The sequence below is a fragment of the Otolemur garnettii genome, unplaced genomic scaffold (assembly GCF_000181295.1).
Source record: "Otolemur garnettii isolate 467f Iridium unplaced genomic scaffold, OtoGar3 scaffold00034, whole genome shotgun sequence".
Taxonomy (NCBI): domain Eukaryota; kingdom Metazoa; phylum Chordata; class Mammalia; order Primates; family Galagidae; genus Otolemur; species Otolemur garnettii.
The window spans coordinates 5,411,570-5,437,713 of NW_003852429.1; the positions used below are offsets into that span (position 1 = coordinate 5,411,570).

Here is a 26,144-nt window from a genome sequence, read left to right on the forward strand (position 1 = left end):
TTTTTTTTCTTTTTTCCTTCCTTCCTCCCTTTCTTTCTTTCTTTTTTAAGACACAAGGTCTCCCTCTTTCCCCAAGCTGGAGAGCAGGAGTATGATCAGTGCAGTATTGTGATCTGTAACCTTGCACTCCTGGATTCAAGGGACCTTCCTGCCTCAGCCTCCTGAGGCTGGCTCATACCACCACACTGGCTAAATTTTATTTTTATTTTTGTAGAGACAGGGTCTCACTATGTTGCCCAGGTACAACTCCTGACCTTAAATGATCTTCTCACTTCAGCCTGAGCCACCGCCCTCAGCCCCATGTTCTTTTTATTTATTAAATCATAACAGCATACATCAATGCATTTAGGTGGTACAATGTGCTGATTTCATATACAATTTGGATTTTTAAAAATTAAACCATAACTATATACATCAATGCATTTATGCTGATTTTATATACAATTTGGAATGCTTACATCAAACTGGTTAACATAGCCTTCACTTCACTTACTTATTGTGTTAAGACATTTATACTTTACTCATAATAGATTTGACATGTACCCTTGCAATATATACTACTAATTACCCTCCCTCTACCCACCTGCTCCCTCCTCCTCCCCCTCCTCTTCCCCGTTCATCCTGGACTAAAGTTGTGTTTTATCTTTCATACAAAAGTGTGGGTGATTATATATTGGTTTCATAATAGTACTGAGTATATTGGATGCTTTTTCTTCCATTCTTGAGATACTTTACTAAGAAGAATATGTTCCAGCTCCACCCATGTAAACATGAAAGAGGAAAGTCTCCATCTTTTTTAAGGCTGCATAATATCCCATGCCTCCATGTTCTTATATCTAACTTTATGCTCTCATTTTGGTGTAGCACATCCTTTAATTGCATCTTAAGAAAGGATGCTTGGGAGACAAATTTTTTGAGATGTCTGAATGTACATTTATTTTACCCTCATCTTCTTTATTAGTTGGGCCCAAGAATATGCAATTCTGTGTTAGAAATCATGTTTCTTTAGAATTTTGAAAATAGTGTTTCTTTGTTCTTCTTGCTTCTGATGTTAGGTTTGTGAAGTTGAAAGCCATTCTGATTCCTATTCCTTTGTACATGACCTGTTTTCCATTTCTGGAAACTGATAGAATTTTCTCTTTACTTACTAAAATTTCATGATGATGGGACTTGGTTTGGGTTGACTTGCATATACTGTGCTAGGTACTCCACAGCCATTTTCAATCTAGAAACTTCCTTCATTTTAGGAAATTTTTTATTTTGTGGTTATTTTCTCCTCTCTGTTTTCTCTGTTCTCCCTTTCTGAAACTTCTTTGGAACTTCAAGACTAGTCTTTCAATCATCCTGCCTTTCCTTTTTTTCATATTTTTGGCATTTTGCTCAAAATTCTCAACTTTATCAATTCTTCTATTGAGTTTTTTCCATTTCTACCATCATCTTCTTCATTTCTAATTTTTTTTTGTTCTTTATTCCTCTTATAATAACATCCTGTTCTTGTTTCATGAATATCTTTTTGTTTCTCACTATACATATTAACAATATATTCTTTAGCTGGGTGTGGTGGCTGACCCCTGTAGTCCTTGCATTTTGGGAGGCTGAGACAGGTGGACTACTTGAGCTCAGGAGTTTGAGACCAGCCTGAGCAAGAGTGAGACCCTGTCTCTCCTAAGAATAGAAAAACTAGTTGGGCACAATAGTGGGCAAAGTTCCTGCTACTTGGGAGGCTGAGGCAAGAGGATGGCTTGTGCCAGGAGTCTGAGATTGCTGTGAGCTAGGCTGATGCCACAATACTCTTCCCAGGGTGACAGAAACTCTGTCTCAAAGAAAAAAAAAACTATGTTTTTCAAAATTTTCTTCTTCCTACATAATGTTCCTTCAAATTGCTTTACTCTGTCGATCTCCAGCTTCTTTTTTCAGGAGGCTTATTCATATATCTGTTCATTCTTGATTGTTTGCCTATGATTAAGAGTAGTTGGACTTCTGCACTCTAAGTCTCATATATGGTGATCTGGTTGGCCATTTGTTGGAGATCCCTACTTATCACTTACATTATTTGGTTCACTACAGAAGGCTTTTCCAATGTACAACCTGGAACATAAAGGGCTGGCAACCAGCATCGTGTGTGCTAGTGTCTTAAAAAGGATGGGAGAGGGCAATATTTGCACTAATAACTGGGGAGACAATCCCTTGATAACCCCTATTTTTAATATAGTACCCATGCCCTTTATTGTGGCTAGCATCCCTCTTTATTTCCCCTTCTCCTAAGAAGAGACTCCAGATTTCTACAGTATAGGGAAGAGTAGCTGCTCATTGACACAAAGTTGGGGTAGGAATTTAGGAATACAATTGCTTCTGAATACTTCTCAGATCTCATTTTAGTGCTCCCCATTCCTACTTCTTGAAAATCTTGGTGCTGCCAGTTCTTCAGTGTTTTTAGAATTCTGGCCTACAAATCTAATTGCTTCTCAGCTTTTTTTACTGTCAATTGAAATTCGGCTTTCTCAGGTTCTAAGTCAGTTATCATTCTTCCATCTACTTTCACATTTCCAAAATTTTGTTATTGTCTCCCACTCTTGTTTTCTCCATCTTTATGGGATTTTGTCATTAAAAATAAAACCATTTTCCTTTAGTTTTAGAGGGATGTTCTTAGATGCCAGTGTTCAATGGTCATAACTTAGAACTTGAACGTGGGGCCACATATTGAGGAGAGTAGAGCAGAATGATCCTGTAAAGGTACAGAATGAGTCTTGAACTGCCTTCCTCTGGATATCTTTTCCATGTGAGAAAGAAATGTAACTTTTTTTCCAAAGCATTTATTTGGATGTTATCTTTTAAGCCAAAAATCAAATTTTAACTGCCTTTAGAAGCTCCCACATCCTGTGATTGTTCTGAGATTACAGAGTGCTGTTTGTGGGATAGTTTAACTCCAGTTGTCTTCATTGCCATTCAAGAATTAAATTCCTGGGAGATAGATTATAGTTGACTTAGACACACGCCCATCCAAATGGTTTGGCTAAAGACAGTGGAAATGACAGCTCTCCCAGAATTATATGAAGAAAAGGGTAGCAAGGGAAGGGGCCTGCATAGAGAAAAGTGAAAAGAGAAATGCAGTGTCCATTAAGTCTTACTCCTTAGCTGCTTAGTGGGCACACACACGTGTACTCTTTTCTCTATACATCTCTTAGTCCATTTTGTGTTGCTACAAAAAATACCCAAGACTGGGTAGTTTAAAAAGAATAGAAATTTATTTTCTCACTGTTCTGGATGCTGGGAGGTCCAAGATCAGGGTGTCAGAACGTTTGGTTTTCTGGCGAGGGCCTTCTTGCGGTGTCCTCACGTGGCAGAAGGCTGAAAGGTAAGAGCACTTGGAAGAGCAACCCAGCTTCTCATAAAGCCTCTTTTATAAAGTGCACAGTATTATTTCTTTTTTTTAGAGTCCAGTAATTTTATCTAGCTATGTCTCAGGGTTGACAGCTCCAGCATAATTTTTCCTGGTACAAAGTATTTTATTTTAATCTATATAGTCAAATCCTCTTTTATTCCAATAATTTTTTTTTTTGGTTACATATTGAGACATTTCTTCCAATTACTTCAGTTTGCCCTTATTTCAATTTTCTCCTAGGGCCTGCAGAAATGTTTGTGTAAAATTGGAATTCTTTGCCTGCCTTCCATATCAATTATTTTCCTGCCAATCCTTTTTCTTTTTAAAAATTTTTTATGAAGTATAACATACATACAGAAAACTATACAATAAATTATAAATGTATACTTCATTGAATCACCTTTCATACTCCCACCACCTATGTAGCCATCATTCATATTTTAATTCTCTTTAACATTTTACTTAATTACATATTGCTTACTTTCTTCATTCCTATAGCTCTGTCTCTTACTAGGTTTTCAGCATGACTTTCCTTACCAATTTTAACTTCTTTGCTGTGATGACTTTTTTCCCTCTCCATATCTTTCTATCCTTAGTCAATCCTCAATTCATCTCATTGTTTTTTCTCCTCTTTACTCAGTTATTTATTGTTGTTTTGTTTTCAGTATTGCATACAGACAGCAAAGTACTAAATATTAAGTATACAATATATAGATCCATGATCTGTGTAACCACCACTTGGATCAAAATATAGAACTTTTCGGGGGCACCTGTAGTTCAGTAGGTAGGGCACCGCCCGAGGCTGGTGGGTTCGAACCCGGCCTGGGCCAGCTAAAACACCAAATGACAACTGCAACAGAAAAACAGCTGGGTGCTGTGGTGGGCGCCTGTAGTCCCAGCTACTTGGGAGGCTGAGGCAAGAGAATCACTTAAGCACAAGAGTTTGAGGTTGCTGTGAGCTGTGGCACCACCCTATTTATAAAAATTTTTAGTAGTTTTATTTAAATCTTTCTAGTAGAAAGTACCTAGTTAGAGGTTAGTTGATGGTTTATGACTGGTTAAATTTAATTTTCATTTTACTGTTTACTAAGTTGAGTTTCGTTTTCTTACGTAGAAACCCAAGGTGCTGAAACTGCCTCGGTCTAATGGTCACCCAATTAATTATTTCAAAAGTAGGAAAGGGGGTGGCACCTGTGGCTCAAAGGAGTAGGGTGCTGGCCCCACATTCTTATTTGCTAGGTCCTGTGGCTCAAAGGAGTAGGGTGCTGGCCCCAGAGGTGGTGGTGGGTTCAAACCCAGCCCTGGCCAAAAACTGCAAAAAAAAAAAAAAAAAAAGTAGAGGAAGAGATTGAGACTGTGTCCCTGTGCTCCACATTAGCCATAATTTTTCTTACAGCTCACATTTTTGAATGAATTTATTTTTGTTTCTCTCATACAAAGGGAGATAAGCAGAGGTAAGACTCTTCCTGGTATGAGTCCTTCTGCTAAGGGAATAAATTGCTTCTTGGGAGCTAATCCATAATGGAATTATCTTTTAGGCCCATATCTTTTGCCTCTTGGAACCAAAGTGTGTTCTCAGTAGCTTCGGTCACTAACCAGTGCATCTCATTCTTCTTGTTGCAAACAAGTTTGGGTTTTACACTACAGGGGATATCTCTAATCTTGGAGAAATATCTTGCCACCTTTTAAAAAAGATGTGTATTAGCAAGCATCCTTTTCTGTTTGTCATCCCTCTCACTTACCTTGGGATTTAGAGTTTCAACAGTTTTCTATATTTTGTATTTTACTTTCCTCTTTCTAATTTTGTTGTTGTTGTTACTTTTGGGTGAATTCAAAGAAACAAAGAGGGAGATGAGGACTTGATGCCACCATCCTTAAAACAGAAGTTTTGATAAATCGCACTTACAAAGTTAGAGCAGTTTCCTCTCATTTTTTTCTGAGATTATTTTCTTTTAAACATGAATGAGTGCTGTATTTTATTTAAGGCTGTAACAGATTTGTGGAAATGATGATTTTTCATCTACCTGCTAATTTGATGTGTTTCTTTAAAACATGTTTTGATGTGATGTTGAGCTACCTTTGTATTCCTGGATAATGTCTTGGTTATATTTTGTCCCCACCCACTGCTGAATTTGACTTGGAAATATTCTAATTGAGATTTGTCTATTCACATAATTTGTTCAATTTTTTTTTCTTTCCAGATTTAGCACCAAACATCTTAAAATGAGTTCGAGAGATCTTCTTTTTAAAAATTCTCTGAAATATTTTTTATAAGGGAGGGGTTAGAAATCTGTTAGGACCAGGTGGCTTTTTAAAGAATGATATATACAGTTACTACTTTATTTTCTTTAATAACTTATTAATGACTTAGGTGACTTATGTATTCTATCATTCTTTTCATCTTCATTTTCAAATTTATTGGCATAAAGACACTTAATGTTTTGTCTTATAAATTAAAACATCTCTATTATATTTGTAATTGTGAACTTCCTTAAAAAATTTTTGTTTTTGAGACAAAGTCTCACTTTATCACCCTCGGTAGAGTACTGTGTTATCACAGCTCACAGCAACCTCAAACTCTTGGGCACAAGTGATTTTCTTGCCCCATCCTCCCAAGTAGCTGGGACTACAGGAACCTGCCACAATGCCCAGCTATTTTTAGAGGCGGGGTCTTGCTCTTGCCCAGGTTGGTCTCCAGCCTATGAGCTCAAGGTAATCCACCCACCTCGGCCTCCCAGAGGCTAGGATTACAGGGGTGAGCCACCCAGCCAGGCCCTTCCCTTTAAAATTCTAAAAGACATCTTTTCACTCTTTTACAGCTTGCTCTATTTTCTAACTTCTATCATTAACTTTTTGGTTTAGGTCCTGCACATTTCTTCCTACTCCCAATCAGTAGTACCTCATTATTTCTTTCTTTCTGTTTCTTTAGTCTTGCTCTATAGTTTTTCTACCATCTTGAGATGAATGCATAATTTGTTTGTCTCCTCTGCTTTTTTTTTCTAATAAAAACATTTAAGTCCCTGCCTGGCCCCCTAAGAATTGCTGCATTCTACTAATTATGATTATACAGCATATTCAGTATCATCTAGTTTTGCATAATTTGGAATTTTTGAGATGATTGTGTCATTATCATGAGTAACTTAGGAATATATTTTTAGTTTCCAAACATTTGACTTGGAAAACTTTGTTGCCTTCTAATTTAAGTGTATTATGTTGTAAGAACACAGAACACAGAACACATAACCATTCTTAGAAATTTGTAAAAATCCTCTATGAACTACTATTTGGTAGATTTTGTAAGTATTCATGAGTATTTGGAAAAAAATAAACATTCTTATTTGCTAGGTCGATAATTATTAATCATCTCTCTCTCTCTTTATCTACATACATAACTGTCAGATGAACTATTAGAGAAAGCTTGTTATGGCTGGGCACTCTGGGAGGCCAAGATGGAAGGATTGCCAGGAGCTAGAGATCAGTTAAAAGAATTAGTCACTTCGAATAGCCCAGAACCTACAGTTGCAGCTACTTGGGAGGCTGACGCAGGAGGACTGTTTGAGTTTGCAGCGAGCTATGATTGTGCCACTGCACTCTAGCCTGGGCAACAGGGCAAGACTCTGTCTCTTAAAAAAAAAAATACATTATACTTTTGCATTGCAATTAAGTGATCAACTGAATGAAGATAATCTGATAAAACTAAGCATCATTCCCTCCACTAGAAAAAGTAGCATAATCCTTGGAGAAATCTGATTTATCAGTATCCTTTATTTCTTTTCATTAACAGAATATAAAACTTAAAAATATATTTTATTCTAATTTCAGTGTGTTTTCAGTCTTGTTTGCTATATTGAAAACACGAAGATACAGAATTAAAGATTTAAAAATTACCTGCTAAAGTTAGATTGAGTGGTAATGGTAGCGAAACATACTACAGTCTGCTGATTTCCAGAGTAAGTTACACCTGTTTGGTAATTTACAAGAGAGTAGTATTTTCCTACTACAATTTATTTTTTGTATATTTTCTACATTCTCAAAAACTACCTGTACATTTCATTATAGTATTATTTTGAGATCAGGGAAACAAAATGTATAAACTTCTAATTAGATGATTCAGTAATTTTGTGAAAGTAATTGTTACCTACCACAGTCCCATTTTAAAAAGACTATCAGCTTGGGTTTTTCCCAGTCAAAAGGCAGAATTGACTGCCTGTTTCTAGCGCTCTGGGAGGCTGAAGCGGGTGGATTGCTTGAGCTCAAGAGTTCGACACTAGCCTGAGCAAAACTGAGACTCCGTTTCTACTAAAAATAGAAAAAACTAAAGAAAAAAGAAAAAAGAAAAAACTGAGGCAGGAACATTGCTTGAGCTCAAGAGTTGGAGGTTGCTGTAAGCTATGACACCAGGACACTCTACCCAGGATGACAGCTTGAGACTTTTGTCTCAAAAAAAGAAAAAAAAAAAAGAGGCAGAATTGGCCTTTAGTGACCTCTGGTGGCTATAAATATACATTTTTACATTTTGCATTTTCCATGTCCTTTTTTTGTTTTTTCCTCTTATGCTAAAGCTGTAAAAATAGCTTGTACAAGTCAGGTATCATTGCTCTGGCTGGGATTAGATGGGTAACTATTAAAGGTTAGCCCTAGGCACCTGTGGTGGCTCACACCTGTGATTCTAGCATCTGGAGGCCAAGGCTAGAGGATCCTTTCAGCTCAGGAGTTTGAGACCGCCCTTAGTAAGAGTGAGACCTTGTGTCTACTAAAAATAGAAAAATTAGTGGGGTGCTGTGGTGGGTGCCTGTAGTCCCACTACTTGGGAGGCGAGATAGGAGGATCACTTGAGCCTAGGAGTTTGAGGTTGCTGTGAGCTGGGCAGGCTGATGTCATGGCACTCCAGCCTGGGCAACAGAGTGAGACTATGTCTCAAAAAAAAAGGTGATCCTAGTAGTTATGTTCTAGATTACAGTGCTTCTTGACTTCCCATGAATTGGCTCTCAAAGTTAATCATCTTCATCCTGTATCACTGAGGAGTTCTACTAGATCATCGCCATTGTCGAATATAAAATTTACCATCAAAATATTTAAAAACCTTTCCTTAACTCTTACTCTCCTTTGAGTAGAGCCCCATTACCTTGCTTGTCTTCCAAGCAATACCATTTTAAAACATTTAGTATAGCAATTTTCCAATACACAAATATTACCATTTTGCCATTTTTACCATAATTTAAAACACCGTAGTAAAAAAACCACATAAAATTGACTATTTTAACCATTTTTTTAGGTATACATTCAGGTTAAAAATACTTCAGGGAAAAAAAAAAATACTTCAGGGAGACCGTTCTGCAATTACTGCAGTCCCTTATCACCTCTCATTTAGTCTTCAACCAACTCTTGACTTTCGTTCTCAGTCCTCCACTAAAACTACTCTGACAAAGTTAACAACCCAGAGGTCACTTTTTTCATCCTCATCTTATCAACAGCATTCTTTCTTGAACGACTTCTTATATTCTGTGGTACCACACTTTTCTGGTTTTCCTCTTACATTTTGGTAAATTCTGCAGTCTCCTCTTCTCTCAGTGCACTTTTCACGTTCTCTTTAGGTGATCGAATCCAGTCACTTGGCTCCCAACTTTGTAGCTCCAGCCCCTTCTCTTCTCTGAACTCCATACTCATAAAACCAATTGTCTGTTGACACATTTACTTTAACATCCGGAAGGCATTTCTAATACAATGTGGCTAAAAAGGAACTCTTGGTTTTCATTCTCCCCAATAGCTCCTCTTCCTTCCTCAAACCTCCTCATGGTTCAAATACCAGTTATTTGAACTAAATCTAGGAATTACTTCTGATTCTTCATTTATTGCCATTCCCATCTATTCCATTTATTATAACCATAATACATGAAAAATCCGTTTGCTTCTCTTCAACTCTATCTTTGCTATTACTACTGTAGTTTAAGTCACCATCATTTCACCAGGACTGCTGCAGTAACCTCTTAACTGGGCATGTTATCTATCCTTCTATAATCCATTATATTATACAGCAGCTAGAATGGTCTCTTTTAAACCTAAATCTAATAATGTTCATCTTTTGCTTCAAATCCTCTGGTGGCTTCCTGTTTTCAATAAAATAAGTTTAAAACTTCCTTTAACAGCTTAAAAACGAAGTATATAATTTGGTTCCTGCCTACCTCCTGACATGTCACACCACTAAGTTTATTACACTGCAGCACACAATTCCTAAAATACACTAAGACTGTTTCCATTTCAAAGCCTTGTGCTATTTCCTCTGTCAGGCTCCTAAAGTGACTGGATCCTTTTTGCCATTCAGGCCCTCATTCACCACCCCGACCCCCACCTTTTATCTATCAGCAGCCCTGCTGGCACTGGCTCCAATATATACCCAAACCCTACAAAGTCTATTTTTACCATGACTGCTCTGGTGAATGATAATCTTCTACTTGTAGCAGATATATCAGTGCTCACTGACTGTGTTGCCCAACTAACTTTATGGTCTCTTTGAAGTTATGTGGAGTCATGTCATTGTCATTAGTTATAGGCAATGGAAATATAAGTATTGTGCATCACTTCTGGATCTATACAATAGTTTTCTTTCCATGCTTGGGGCTTCTCTGGAGAAAGGAGAAGTAGGGGCAGCACCTGTGGCTCAGTGAGTAGGGCGCCAGTCCCATATACTGAGGGTGGGAGGTTCAAACCCAGCTCTGGCCAAACTGCAACAAAAAAATAGCTGGGCGTTGTGGCAGGCGCCTATAGTCTATAGTCCCAGCTACTAGGGAGGTTGAGGCAAGAGAGTTGCCCAAGAGCTGGAGGTTGCTGTGAGCTGTGTTGCTATAGCACTCTACTATGGGCAATAAACTAAGACTCTGTCTCTCCAAAAAAAAAAAAAAAAAAAAAAAAGAGAGAAAGGAAGAGTGACCACAGTAGGGAGCTATCCTATTTCGTAGAAGCTATCTATGAGCCTTGGACTTTGTTTTCTTTTGTGTTTTTTGTATTTTCATTTTTGTTTAGTTCAAAATATTTTCTAATTTCCCTTGAGACTTCCTTTTTGTGTTGTTTGTTTTCCCTTTGTTTTGTGTTTTTAAGACAGAATCTCACTTTGTTGCCCAGGCTAGAGTGGCATGTTTTTTGATTAGCTCACAGCAACCTTGGTTCAAGCAATCCTCCTGCCTCAGCCTCCCACATAGCTGAGGCTACATGTGTGTACCACCACACCCAGATGATTTTTCTACTTTCTTTTTTTTTGAGACAGAGCCTCAAGCTGTCCCCCTGGATAGAATGCTATGGCATCACAGCTCACAGCAACCTCTAACTCCTGGGCTCAAGCGAGTCTCCTGCCTCAGCCTCCCAAGTAGCTGGGACCACAGGCCCCTGCCACAACGCCTGGCTATTTTTTTGATACAGCCGTTATTGTTGTTTGGTGGCCCGGGCTGGATTCGAACCCACCACCTTAGGTGTATGTGGCTGGCACCTTAGCCACCTGAGCCTCAGGCACCAAGCCAAAGTCTAATTAAAATTGTGAATTTGTCTCTTTCTCCTTTCAGTTCTGCATGTTTTTGTTTCATGCATTTTTTGAAGCTTCATGTATATTTACTTTATGCATATTTTGATGCTCTGGGTGCATATGATTAGGATTGTTGTATCTTCTTGTAGAAATGACTATCAGAAATATTACATAAACTGTTTAAAATATACTATTTATTTAGTTCAGTGTAACAAGGTGAAATTTTATTTAAGAAGAACAAAATGGAAGTTTAGAGTACTTCCAAAGAAGTAGGTCCCTCTCATGATGGAGAGGTGACAGAGATGGAGATGCAAAGGCCTGTAGGGGTATGCCCTCTACATTTGAAATTGGCTGCAGGTCTTTTATTGGCCTCTCTGTGCCTTCAGGCATTATTGCCCTTTTCTATTGGTCATTGATTACTATCTCTTTCTATTGGTCATTGGTTACCTAGGTTACCTCATACCCATGTAGACCTTTTATTTCAGAACCATTATTTCAGAATCTTTAGATTGTTTTTCAAAACTTTTACCTCATAATTATAACAACATAAGCTATTATTTAAATGCACTTGTCCACATTTTAAAAATGAAAGAGAAGTACTAGAATTTTTTCTTTCTTTTTTTTACCCATACCCATGTAGACCTTTTATTTCAGAACCATTATTTCAGAATCTTTAGATTGTTTTTCAAAACTTTTACCTCATAATTATAACAACACAAGCTATTATTTAAATGCACTTGTCCACATTTTAAAAATGAAAGAGAAGTACTAGAATTTTTTCTTTCTTTTTTTTTAAAGACATTTTAATAATCAGCTGGGCTAAAATATAACTAAAGTATGTATTTAACAACAGGCTGGGTGGCTGGCTCACATCTGTAATCCTAGGATTCTGGGAGACTGCTGTGAGAGGATTCCTTGAGCTGAGGAATTTGAGACCAGCCTGAGCAAGAACAAGACCCTGTCTCTACTAAAAATAGACAAATTACCTGGGCATGGTGGCATACATGAAGTATCAGGAGGCTCAGGCAGGAGGACTGCTTGAACCCAGGAGTCTGAGGTTGCAGTGAGGTTTGATGATGCCAATGCTCTCTAGCTGGGCAACTGAGAAAAACTCTTGTCTTGAAAAGAAATAAGAGCACAAGTTTTTAAAGATAAATGCAGAAGGATGCATACTGCAGTATTATATTAACTATAGTATTACCTATTTTGTTTTTAATTTGGCATAAAAAATGTTTAAAATTACTTTACTTGTTCCTCAACATATATTTCTTCCCATAGGTAATCCATCAGCAAATCTCATGTCCTTTACCTCCAATACATGTTCTAGATCTGTTCACTCCTTTGTACCCACATTGTTTTTCCTGGTCATTTAAGCATAGGTCAACCTATTAAAAAATCTATAATCTTTTTAAAGTTAGAATATCATAATTCATTTAAATATGCTACCATTGGTTTTACGTCTTTTGCTGTTGTAATTAATAGGCAATAGAGATTTAATGTTTAATTTCTAAAAAGACTGTGTAAATAAATGTTGAAAAATACCAACAATATTTATAATAATTTTCCCTACAATCATGGGATTACTTTGGTATTTGGCTTTATTGGCAAGAGTTATTGGCTGAAAACCCATACCAAGACAAACACTGGAGGAAACACTCTCAAGCACTATACACACAATTTTAGCTTTGTATGTGTATTTCTGTCTAATGTAATTTACCATCTTTGTTGTAACATTAGGTTTTTTAAGGAATACTTTGTAAAGCTTAGTTCCCCCCCTTTTTTTGGAGACATAGTCTTGCTCTGTTGCCTTCCTTGGGTAAAATGCAGTGGTGGGGTCATTACAGCTCACTGTAAACTCCTAGACTGATGCTAATACTCCTGCCTCAGCCTCCCAAGTAGCTATTTGCATGGGTACCATCATGCTGCCTAATTTTTCCGTTTCTTTGGTAGAGACAGGTTCTTGCTCTTGCTAAGGCAAGAACTCCCGGCCTTAAGTGATCTTCCTCATTCAGACTCCCAAGGTGTTAAGGATTACAGGCATGAACTATCGCGCTCACCCTGTAAAGCTTAGTTCTACTACTACAGAATTCAGTTATGTAACTGGTCAATAAATGTTTAAAATCATGCAACACTAACGAACCCTTGTATTCCTTGCTGTTCTTATTTTCTACTATAAAGTCAATGATCTCCTTAATAATTTTTAATTTCCATTCTTAGAACTCCTTCAGCTCTGCTACTTTTTCCTTAAGACTATTGTCATAAACAGCATTCTGGTGATAATTCACCATCCAGGAACACTGCATTTTATTTGCTGTTGTAATTTCTCACCACATTCAGCATTTTTGTTAGCTGCCTTGGCCACAGCACCTCATTTTGCATGATGTCTTCACTAGTATACTTGTGGACAGTGAAATTATCTGCCATTTTTTTTCACTCAGATTGCCCTGTGATATCAAGAAAAAAGAGCAAGCAAAAAAAAAAAAAAAAACAAATCCCAAGAAATTTCTTAAGGAGTCTCATTTTTCTGCTTTTGTTATTACAATGAGTTACAATGGTATAACACTCTACAATTTACAAGAACCTTCATCGGATTCATGAAACCTCAAACAAACCTTTGAGGCCTGCAGTGGCTCATGCCTGTAATCCTAGCATTCTGGAGGCCAAGGTGGGTGGCTCTCTTGAACTCAGGAGTAAAGAGACCAGCCTCAACAAGAGCAAGATCCGGTTTCTAAAAATAGCTGGGTGTTGTGGTGGGTGCCTGTAGTACCAGGTACTTGTGAGGCTGAGGCAAGAGGATCGCTTGTGAGGTTGCTGTGAGCTATGATGCCACTGCCTCTACCCAGGGCAACAGAGTAAGACTGTCTCCAAACAAAACAAACAAACAAAAAAACCCCGAAACCTCTTCGAGACTATCAGAGACATACCCACTTTACAGATGAAAATACCAGTTATGGTGTTTCCTGGATCTGAATCCTCTGCTCTTCACATTCTGCGGCCTTTCCCACAACTAATTAGGAACTCAGTTTTTCTTTCTTTTTGGAAACCATTTCCTTTGTATTAGTTCCCTTCGGAATAGATACCTTTCTCCATTTTTATCATCCTTAGTATATCTTCAGGAAATCACTAGTTTGCTTACTAGTTCTTACGTTCTGAAGCGTGAGGTAGCAGTTACCAAGGTAACCGATACTCATCGGTAAAGTAGTAAGTATGCACTTGGCGTTGCTCAACACACACACGGGAGCCCAGGAAACATCACTGGTGCACAGCACATATGGGGGACCGCAGAGGAAGTAGCCATGAACAATTTAATGCCAAAATAAGTAAGTTTAACTTCATCGTGTTCAAGTTCATTTCAATTTCCTCGGGTAAGCCCAACATACAAGACCCTGTTGTACCAGTTTTCTTTTTCTCACAGTCGACATTGGCTGCTGTTAAGAACGCCTTGGCTGTGTCTCCCGGGTCTCTTCTTCACAGAGTCTGCCGGAATCATTCTTTTTTTCAGGACAGTGTTTTGCTGGACAGTCAGAGGGGGGCTCCCAAATTTCCAAGCCTTCATTACTTACCTGCCTTAGCCCACGTACGTACTTCCCGTTGTCCCTGAAATGCTTCAACTTTCATCGCGCCACCTTAGTGAAATAAACTAAGCCCCAGCTTCTCTCTCCCAAACGGTCAGTGTCTGTTCCGCTCAGCGGGAGGTGGTGTTTACCAGCTCATTCCGATACCTCAAATCCAGGCGCCTTAAAGCGCCCCTTGGACTTTCTGGGACCACGTGTGGCTTTTCCAGCTCAGAGGTGGCGGCGGCACCTTCCTCTCCAAACACCACACCGGTAAACCTCAGATTGCTCTCGTCGTCCCACTCGCCTACTAGCGCACCGGACCGGCCCAAAAAAAGGTTCTGGGCTTGCGCATGCGGACTGGGCGGCCTCACAGACACCCGACTGCCTCCCTCCGGTCCGCCGCGGCCGTTTGGAGCTCGGTGACAGCACCACGACCGACGAACGCAGCCTAGTCTCGTGCTTCCACGTTATCCTATCAGAGACGGGGCGGAGCGGCGGCCTCCACAGCCTATCAGCGCGAACCACGACCCCGGCAAGCCTAGTAGGTGAGCGGCGAGGAAGAAGGCGATTGGACAGCGGCAGCGCTCCGGGGCGTAGCGTCGCCCGGGCCCCGCCCACCGCTGCTTTCCTCTGCTAGGCGCCAGCCTCTGCTTAGGCCTGAGCGAGAGCCGACGGCGGGCGGGCGCAGCTGCAGCCTGAGCGCCGGCGCGGGCTGGTGGGCCGCGCACCCTTCTTTCTCTTCACTCCCCGCGCCCTCGGACATGGTGGCCCCCGGCTCAGTGACCAGCCGGCTGGGCTCGGTGTTCCCCTTCCTGTTGGTCCTGGTGGATCTGCAGTACGAAGGTGAGTCCAGCTTTACCCCTGCCGCGGAACGGGCTGCCGGGCCAAGGTCCTCGGTGCTTCCCCGTCTGCTCTCGGGCGCGAGTCTCGGCGCGGCTCGGGAGGTGGGACGGGAGCCGGGGGAGACGCGGCCGGGTCTGGGCCTGAGCTCGCGCCAGGGCGGGGACCGGCGCCCGGTTCCGGGTTTGGCTGGAGAAGAGGTGAGGGCACCAGCGGGCCGCGGGGCCAAGACAGCGGTTTTGGAGTGAGGAGCCGGGTTGTCGCGGTCCGAGGAGACTGGGGTGGCGCGGCTGCCGTGCGCCCCGCGGCGGGGAGCGGGTCCGGGCGGACTCGGGAGCATCCTGGAACGCGAAACTTGGGCAGCTGTTGGGTCCCGGCCTTGCCTTGGACGCTTGCTTGTTGCCTGAGGACGCTGTTGGTCAGTGGTGCTAGGAGGAGGCAGTGAAGGTGGCCCAAAGGAAAGACTTCTTTCGCTTTGGAGTTCCTGGGCGGGGGTAGCGGGGGCCGCGGGGGCATGTCCGGCCGGGAGAAGTGAAGGAGACTGTGTTGACTGTTTAAACAGCGAGTAACCAGCAGTTTAACGTACACTGTCGGGTATAGAAGTTTTGGATTGGTGCTTTTGAGGGTCTGGTGTTGGAATTCCAGCCTCAGGAGGGCTCTGTGTAAGTTTGTGGTTTTACAACTCCCAGCATGGTGTCATTCAACTTAGGCTAGCTTTATTTTTCCAAGTTCTCTGAAAGTTCGCTTAAAAAGATCTGAGCGCTTAAATCTCATTTCAGCTCTACGACTGGAATGTAGGCTATTCCAACAAAATAGCGAAAACAGAGGGCTGTCCCAACTTAGGGGCCAGCGGGGAGTAAGAATTCAGCTGAAAGTGCCAATTTAATGAATGCTTCTAGCTTGGTCCTTGCGAGTATAGTGACATGTCACATGTATTAATGTGTTTTCATCATAAAAAGAGCTAGTTGTCAAGGAGGTCCAATTAAACCTTTGAATATGTCATTCAGAGGGAGTGAGAAACGAAAGTTGGGAACTGTTTATGGTGAAATTCTCTCGAAGTTACCAACCTTTTTAAAAAATTATTATTATTAAAGGTAACACGCTAGGTTTTAGGTCGGATTCATGGCAGTGTTTGTTTTTTGGTTCCCATGGTGATCCTATTTTTTTGAACCCCAAATCGAAACATGTAGTGTGACAATATTGGGACAAAGAATTTGACAGTGACGATGCCCCAGAAAATCTAGGGGATTGGAATTTGAAGGCGTGGACCGTTTTACTTGTTACAGAACTCTTGCATTTCTCATGCCTATTTCCTCCCAATTTTTATAGTACTTATGTCCAGTTATCATTAATGATTTATTTTGGGCCACTTAAGAGAAAGTTGCCTATGTTCTGTTTAATGAGGATTCTTTTTTTTTTACTTTATGGAGGTGCACACTTTTGTATAATGTGCATTTTTCACTAGCTTGCAGATCATTTTAGAATTGCTTGCTGTATATAATTAGGTAATACTCTTGAACGTTCGTTTCCCTCCTGTGGTATATTCTTAAAAGAAAATAGTCATTAGAGAGCTTTTCTGTGTAGGAGGGATGGTGACATTTTTCAGATGAGTCCCAGAATGCTGTCTTTAGGAGCATTGCCTGTGTAAAGTAGTGGGTACTTGGGTACAGGTAAGGGAAAAAAAGAAAGGAAACTTTCTAAAAGCCATCTCTTATTCTTGGAAGTATGTGGTATTATCCTTACTCTACAGATTAGGAAACTGAGAGTCCAAGAGTTTTATTAATGTTGTGTGCGGGCTGGAGACAGAAGTTAAGTGGCTGACAGTATCCTGTGAGTCCAAGTCAGTGGTGGCATAGCTGAGAAAAATCAGTATTCTTTTTTCTTAGTTGTCAGGTGGCTTTGGTAGGTGGTTCTCAAATTTCAGTGTGTATCAGAATCTCATCTTTTTAAACACAGAAGCCTGGGCCCCACTTCCAGAGTTTCAAATTCAGTCTGGATGGGGCCTGAAATTGTGCATTTCTAAAAGGTTCTCAAGAGGGCACTTCAAGAACTACTGATGTAAATAATTATATAAAGCAGTTAAATTAGGTGTTACCTGTATATTTGACACTTGATTTGGTGATGGGAATATAAAGATAAGAAAGAACCTCTGACTTGAATTTGCAAATTGTTAGCTCTTGTTTTTCCCAAATAAATTCTGTGTCTGGGTTCATTAGCTATGTAGTGTTCTAGCAGGCATTCAGGCCAGATGGTAACACTTCTAGGCCTTGAGGCTTAATAAAATTGTATATATCAAGGATTTTTGCTAAATAGATAGATTTTAGCTGCTCTTGTCACGTAAAAACTACTCGAGATGATAGATACGTTAATCTGCTTCTCTGTTGTAACCATTTTACTATCTATACTATCACATTATACCATGTGGTAAACATCATATGTGCACAATAACATTTATTTTAAAAAGGAAATAAAAGAGAATGGGTGTGAGAAGAGTGAGTGTGAAACAGAGTGGCATAGGATGGAGGATATTACGAATAATTAGCTTAGATGGCCTAGTTTTTTTCCTAATTTTGTTTTCGACTCTTTTTTTTTTTTTTGAGACAGTGCCTCAAGCTGTTCCCCTGGGCAGAGTGCCCTGGCATTACAGCTCACAGCAACCTCCAACTCCTGGGCTCAAGCGAGTCTCCTGCCTCCGCCTCCCAAGTAGCTGGGACCACAGGCGCCCGCCACACAACGCCCGGCTATTTTTTGGTTGCAGCCATCGTTGTTTGGCGGGTCTGGGCTGGGGATTCGAAACCACCTTATTAGGTGTACGTGGCTGGCGCCTTAGCCGCTTGATCTGTAGGCGCCGAGCCCTAATTTTGTTTTCTTCTCAACTTTTCTGTTAGCAATGGAAGGCATGTTGCATGAACTGAAAGGTTGATTCCACTCCTTTTCTCAAAGGCCTTTGAAAGAGAGAAGTCCAAAGCCCTCGATTAGAAATAGAATTTTTGTAGTAGGAAGAAAACTTGAGTAGTGTCTGTTTTAGTAGTGGCCTCATGTTACAGATAAGAAAGTTATTTTCAGTTCTGTAATAATGGTTTATTCTATATGGCTTCTTAAGTAGGAACACAGCCTGGGAACCAAACCTTTTTTCTGTTATAGTTTTATCTCTCTCATTTTTTTTTTTTTTTAAGACAGAGTCTAACACTCACTTGACCTGGGTAGAATGCCTTAAAGTCATAGCTCACAAAAACCTTAAACTCTTGAGTTCAAGCTATCCTCTTACCTCAGCCTCCCTGGTACCTGAGACTACAGTCATGGCTACAACACCCTGTTCGTTTTTCTATTTTGAGTAGAGACAGAATCTTGCTCTTGCTCAATCTGGTCTCGAACTCCTGAGCTCAAGTAATACACCTGTCTTGGCCTCCCAAAGTGTGAGGATTACAGGTGTAAGCCACTGCTCCCAGAACCTCTTTTTCTTTCTAAAGCATACTGTCTGGACCCAATTTTTCTTTATTTCACCAAATGTAGCTGATTAAACCATATGTTTTGGCCATAGGGAAAAAGAATAGTTTAAAATAAACATATATATGTAAAGGATTGTCATAATTTTTATTTGATCCTAACATACTTAAAGTATGTTTTGTTTTCTCTAGGATTTCCTTGACATTATTTAAATATGGAAACAATAAATAAATTAGCAAATGAATGACTTTAAGTAACTTATAGATAAATGTTATAGCAGATGGTCCCATAGCTTCTAGCTTTTAAATTCTTTGATATTATAGGCTATAGTTAGCAGTAGTGTTAAAGTTCCAGTTCACCTGACTAGGTAACATTTGCTGAGAGTGCCTGGAAATGTGGTTGTTTTCATTTTGTGGGACAGGAGCAATTGTTCTAAGAGGAGATACCCTGTAGTAATTGGGTTTTATTTTCCCATATAAAGTTCACTGTGGCTTTATTTTGTGGCATAATTTTCATTGCCATGGTCTTTTTATGGAACTATTGTGGGAATCTAGTCACCTGCTGATTAGAATTCAAACATTCAGCCATGTGTTTATTTTTCTTTTCATATCTTCAGAAAACTTTTTTTTTTTTAAATGGGGAAGACTCATTTAACCAGTCAGCAAGGCTTACACTAACCATATTGCTCTTTGGTGAGGTGTACATAGTATAAAACTCCTGGTTTTTGCTTTTGAGTTTTCGGAACAGTTGGGGATATAAGATGCACCTTTGTGAGGCAGCCATGTCCTTTTTCCTTTCTTTCTCAATTTAGATTTAGTGATCCATCGTTATAGTCACTTCATTCATTGTAAATGACCTTTCATTTCTTTACCTCTGTAAATTTTCATTTTTCATCTGTTAGAAACCCAACACCAAGTAAATCCAGTTTGGCCAGCTTGTTTTTTGTTCCTCACTGCCAAACGCGGATGAAGAAAAATGGAGACGACCTTGCTAATTAGTCTCATTATAAGGAAACAATCTCAATCTTAAGTATGCACTCAATATAGCTAATATTCCTGCAGTTCCCTAGTATATCTATTCCTATATATTATGTCAAACATTTCCTTTTTCCTTAGATCTCCAGCTTAAACTCCTCTTTTCTCTCTTCTTTAGCTCATTTTAAATCACAAGGCAACTTCGATTGTCTTCTTTTTACCTCAAAATTCACTACCTTGCTGAGCACTCTGCTACCTTTTTCTCATATTAAAATTCATTAGACATCTTTATTCCTACCTAGATCTAATCTTTGTACTTATGCCCAGGATTCCATTTACTCTCACTTTCTGAAAATGTAGTTCCTATACTTGTGCCTTAGTCTTTGCTACTGTGTAAGAGAACACCATAGACTGAGTAATCTAATTTATTTCTCACCATTCTGAATACTGAATGCTGGGAAGTCCAGGATCAAGGTGCCATCCTTCAGTGTTTGGTAAAGGTCTTCTTATTGTACCCTGGTTTGTTAGAGGGATGAATGCTCTGTTCTCCCATGGAAAAAAGGTCCTAGTTTGTTCCTCTCCAGCAGAGCCCTCATGACTTAATCACTTCCCCAAAGGCCCTACCTCTTACTACAACCAGGATGGGGGTTATGTTTCAAAGCCTGAATTTTGGGAGGTATTTGGTCCATAGAAAGCAGTTTTTCTTCTGTGTCATTAACTTCCTTCCCCTCTGCTATATCGTTGCCATCAGCACTCCATTGTGCTATAGCGTTTCCATCTTAAACTGTTCTCTGATGCCATTTGTTTTTGTAGCTACTGACGTATATGTTTGCTTTTCCTTTTTTTTTTTTTTTTTTTTGATATGGAGTCTTTACTATGTTGTCCAGACTAGAGTGCCATAGTGTCAGCTTAGCTCATAGCAACCTCAAACTCCTGTCTCAGCTCAACCAATCCTACTGCCTCAGCTTTCCAAGTAGCTGAGACTATAGGCACCCACCACAACACCAGGCTAATTTTTTCTGTATTTAGTAGAGACCAGGTCTTGCTCTTGCTCAGCCAGGTCTCAAGCTCCAGAGCTCAAGAAGTCCTCCTGCCTTAGCCTCCAGCGTTTTACTGGTGTGAGTCACCAGGCTGGCCTGTTTTTGCTTCTTTTGACAGCAGAACTTTAAAGACTTACTGGTAGTCTCTTACTTCATCTTCTGTTTTTTTTTGTAACACATAGTACTCCAGTGCTTAACATATTGCACTCCTCTTTACTTCTGCAACTTTTTTTTTTCGTAATTCCCCTGCATCCTGGATTGACTTCCTCCTGAATACCAGGCTCAATTTCATTAAAGTCCTTTATTCTCCCTCTTGCCACAGTCTGTCTCTTCCCTGAGATCTTCAAATGAGCGTTAATGTTTCAGAGACAACTTGTTGTGCTTTGTAAAAGCAATCTCCCCTGCAGTTAATACTCTCTTTTTACTAAACTAGTATTTTCTTCAACACTGTCTGAATTACCTCATTTATTTTTGTCTGTTTGTTCCCCCTTATGGAAAGGACCCTTGTCTCTGTATCTAAAAGATGTTGACATGAAGCAGATGTGTAGTAAATACTTTTTAAATACATGAGCAAAATTGGCTCTTGGAGTTGTTTTTGTCATAGATTTATTTTCCAAATTGAAATTTGAGCAAGAAATCTCATCACACCATTTATGCCTACACAGTTAGTTGAGCAAAGGATACAAAGCAATCCTGGTGTTAGAGTCTGAATTTCATATCCCCTCTGAAAATTTGTATGTTGGAACCTAAGACCAAATATGATAATATTAAGGGGGGGCTTTGAAAAGTGATCAAGTTATGAGAGCTTCACCCTCAAGAATGGGATTAGTGCTCTTACAAAAGAGGCTTGAATGAGCTCACTTGCTGCTTCTGACTAGTGAGAATACATCAACAAGGCGCCGTCTGTGAAGCAGGAAGTGAACCTTATGATACCACATGTGCTGGTACCTTCATCTTGGACTTCCCAGCCTCTACAACTGTGAACAACAAATTTCTGTTGTGTGTAAATTACCCAGTCTAAGGCATTTTATTATAGCAGCCTGACTAGACTAAGATGCCTGATTACAGTAGATTTTTTTCTTAGGAGGATTTTGATGCATTGTTCAAATGTACATAATTACTCAGTCCTTTCTTCCTTTTACTTTGGCTGTGCAGACTAAACTACTTTTTAGGTAAGGGTAATTGTAGAGAGGTACCTCTAAGGTCTAAGGTCTCCAGCTCAGTATTTTTATTGAAACTTTTACTGTTGGTCGGTCGTTGCTTGACTGTGCAAATTGCTAAGGCACTGTCTTAGTCTGTTTTCTGCTGCTCTAACAGAATACCTGAGACTGTAATTTATAATGAACAGACACTTATTTGGCTCATGGTTCTGAAGGCTGGGAAGTCTGAGAGCAAGGTGCTGGTTTCTGGTGAGGGATTCATGCTATATTGTATTATAATAGAAAGTGGAATGGTTAACAAGTGCAAGACACAGAAAAGGGCCAAACTCATCTTTTTTGTTAGGAACTCACATGGTAAAAATGAATCTCACAATAAAGGCATTAGTACATTTACGAGGACAGGACCTTTGCAACCTAATCACCTCTTATATGTCTCACTTCTTAACACTGTAACAATGGCAATTAAATTTCAACATGAGTTTTACAGGGGCATTCAAATCATAGCAGATGCTGAACTTTCTCTTTCTGTGGCCAGACTCTTCTGTCTTCTGTGTTTATGCTACAAGACTTCTTCCAGACCACCTTGCCTCGGGTCTTAGATTCAGCCCTGTGTTCTTTTGCAGAGTGATGTTAGGGTTTTCCTCATTTCTTACATTCTAAGTGTTTCACCCTAAATAACCATCCCTGGGATTACTACCTGGTCTGGGTCTGCCACCTGGCCTTAACTTGAACCTTAGTATCTTTGACTACCAATTCTTGCCTCCTTTATTTTGGTTCTTGATTGTGACTTGCACCACATCATACCTTTAACCCCTCATCTTTAAGTTTTAAAGATTCTCTGCTCTCCAAAATGTAACAGATTCTAATATCAACTTCAGTGAAAGATAGTTAGCTATTCCACTTTCCTCCCTGCCTTTCCTGCTTATTTTGCTGACCTTCTATTGATGCTTTTCTAAGGAGAAACCTGTTTGTTTAATGCTGATCAGCAAATGGCATAAAGTTTGGCTGCCACATCTCACAGAAAAGGAATGAAGAATTATCTGTGGCTCAAAATAGAGTTGATAGATTGCAAAGTCAGCTGACAATTTACGAATAATTTGTTTTTTCAGATATAAATATCTTTGTGAATCATTGGTTACATGTTTGATTTGATGATTGTTATATTTTAGGTTTTATTCTGATGAATTATAATACATCTAAATGAAAAGGCACATACTTAAATTTATTTGACAATTATTGAGTGCCCACTATGTGCAAGATATAATTAGTAGATATAAAGAAGAAGATAATTCCTGTTCTCAACTTGTTTTTAATCAGTGTTGTAGGGTTGGGGCTGTGAGAAGCAGGCAAACTGTAAAAACAATGGTTTGAGAAGTGAAATTGCAAAATGAAGTCATGCACTTGTATACGTGAGGATGCAATGTGCAGTAGAAGCATAGAAGGAGCTTTTTTTAATAGCAACAGAGTTAGGGAAGTTTTCATAAAGGAGGTTTCATTTAGGTGCAGAGTCTTGATGGAGCAGTAGGAATTTTCCAGATAGGCAAATGGGCAAGACCATATTATGGAATAGCAAGGTACAGAGGCATGAGGCATGAGAACATAGTATATCAGGGAAATAAATACAGCCAGTTCTTTTGGCATAGGAGTGTAAAATAAGAGTTAGAGAAATGGTAGATCATGAGACTGGACCCATATCCTGAGACCTGACTATGAAGGGGAGTATTTACCTTTATATTGGAAGGGATTTACTTTGAATCTAGCCAGTGTTATGAAAATACTGCAGAATTTTTAGCAGGAGTGCATTTTGGAAGGATTGCTCTGGCAGCAGCATGGGGGCTGGATTTGGAAGAAGTTAAGATGGAAGTTGGGAACATCTCAGTCATGTCTCTTGTGAGGAAAGAGAGACCTACAAGGTCTGACAATTAAGTTCATGAACTTACCCTAGGAAAAGTACTACATGAGCTCATTTCTTAATATCCTTATAGTCACCTTTGAAGTATTCCCCTTGGTAAGCTTTGCACTGACCCTGGAGCCTAGTCCACCCTTCAAAGCATTTTGGAACTCTTTTCCTGAAATGACTGTCAGGGCTGTTGTTGTATATTGAGGTCTGACAACTGAGTTCATGAATCTGCCACCATCTTCTTACATTGGCAGCACTGTATAAACAACTTGGTAAGGTTTTATAACCTTGGTATAACAATGTCTCACAGCTGTGTTTGTGTCAAAGTGTGGCAATGTCTTGCAGAGTGGCATTCATTATTGTTGTGTGTGTTTTTATGTGCTATACAATGACAGCTATGATGGTCATTCCAGAAAAAGAGTTCCAAAATTAATTTCAAGGGTAGACTAGGGGTATAGCTTCCCAAGGGGAGTACTTCAAATGAGATCATGGTGATATTTGGCAGCGAGGTATGTGGTAGCACTTTTTCCTGGATAAATTCATGAACTTAATTGTCAGACCTTGTGCACAACCAATCTTACTGTGGCAAGACCAGAGTACACCAAAAAAATAATAATTCTGTGTGGATGATTAGGATATGTCATGGAAATTTTGGCAAAGGAAGTGATATTGTCTCATAACTAAGTGGAAATTATGTTGGATAAAATTATAACATAATAAAGATTGAGTTTTATTCTCAACACTTCTTTTAATCCTGGAAGGCAAGAGAAATTTAGTTTGAAGAGTAGCTTAGCCTCTGGGGGTTGAGTATGATATAACTTGACATAGTAGTTCAAAGGGCATTGTAGATAGAGGCACTTTGGGCTCCCACTAGACTTCAGGTTCATCGTTGAGGTTGGGCAGGATTATAGCTCAAATGTCACATTAAATAATGGGTTGAGGGATGCATCCAAGGCTTAGCAATTGTGGAAAGCTTAGCCAAGTTTACATGGGGAGGAGGATCGTGTACTGTATTGAAAAGAAAACTGAACTTCAGAAGTGGATCTTGTTTTGATGGTCATTGTGAATCCCTGGACAAAATGTATAACTTCGATGAGCCTCAGTTTCCTTTGAACCTCAGTTATAAAAGTATGAAAGATGTTTACTTTTTGTAGTTTTTAAGAAAAAATTAGGTGAACTGAGACATATAAGTAGCTACCACATAGTTGGTCCTTTTTTTTTTTTTTTTTTTTGAGACAGAGCCTCAAGCTGTCCCCCTGGGTAGAGTGCTGTGGCATCACAGCTCACAGCAACCTCCAACTCCTGGGCTCAAACTCAACTCCTGAGTCTCCTCAACTCCTCAGCCTCCCAAGTAGCTGGGACCACAGGCACCTGCCCTAATGGCTGGCTATTTTTTGTTTGTAGCCGGCATTGTTGTTTGGCAGGCCGGGCTGGATTCGAACCTGTCACCTTAGGTGTATGTCGCTGGCACCTTAGCCACTTGAGCCACAGGCGCCGAACCACATAGTTGGTTCTTAATTCTTTTGGTGTTATATCTTTCCTGTTAAACATTTTTATGGATGGATAGACAAAGTGTTTTCTTCTTTTTGACCAATGGTTTATCTCATACCCAATTTTCTTCCCTCCTCAGGCAATCTTCTGTTATGAACACATGAATCTGCTTGTCTCTTTGAGAAAATGCACAGGCAGTCCCCAAGTTACAAACATCAAATTTATGTATGTACAACTTGCACTTATTTATGGAGGCTATGACAGTAAATCCCCAAGTTACAAACATCTGACTGATGTATGACTTGCACTTACAAACAGAGGCTATTACAGGTAATAGGTAAATGTACTTATTCCAGCTTACATACAAATTCAACTTAAGAACAAACCTACAAAACCTATCTTGTTCATAACCCAGACATTGCCTATAGTAGGGAAATGTTTGAAGTCATTATGGTATTTAAAAGACTCCCATCTCCCTGAATTTTGACGACAACACACAGATGCCCATCAACATGCCCCCGTAATTGTCCTTACTGTCATGTCAGCATTTCAATTTGGAGCCTAAAGTCTGCGTCATTCCATAGCCCACATACGGCACTTCACCGTTCTTATCTTATTCCTAGTTTATTCTCTACTATAATTTTATCATGATTTTGGTATGTATCTTTCTCTTTACACAATTGACACATAATCTTTTATATTTTACACTAGGAACTCTAAATGTTTATGAGTCTGTGGAGTGGCTGTAGTGCTTTCAGAGCTCTAAACTTTGACAAAAGGAATAGGAAAAGGCCCTGGGGATTTCAGACTCCAGCCAGGCCATCACCTTTCTCCCAAAAT

General features: G+C 39.7%; 1 protein-coding gene across 1 annotated transcript in view; it reads left to right on the forward strand.

Moving 5' to 3' along the window:
• The first annotated feature begins 15,074 nt into the window (after window positions 1-15,074).
• Window positions 15,075-26,144, forward strand: part of DNAJC3 (DnaJ heat shock protein family (Hsp40) member C3) — an 86,578-nt gene continuing 75,508 nt past the window's right edge. Inside the window, exon 1 of the mRNA XM_003789579.3 lies at window positions 15,075-15,295. Coding sequence (XP_003789627.1) covers window positions 15,214-15,295 — 82 coding nt within the window. The 5' untranslated portion in view covers window positions 15,075-15,213. The remainder of the gene's footprint in view (window positions 15,296-26,144) is intronic.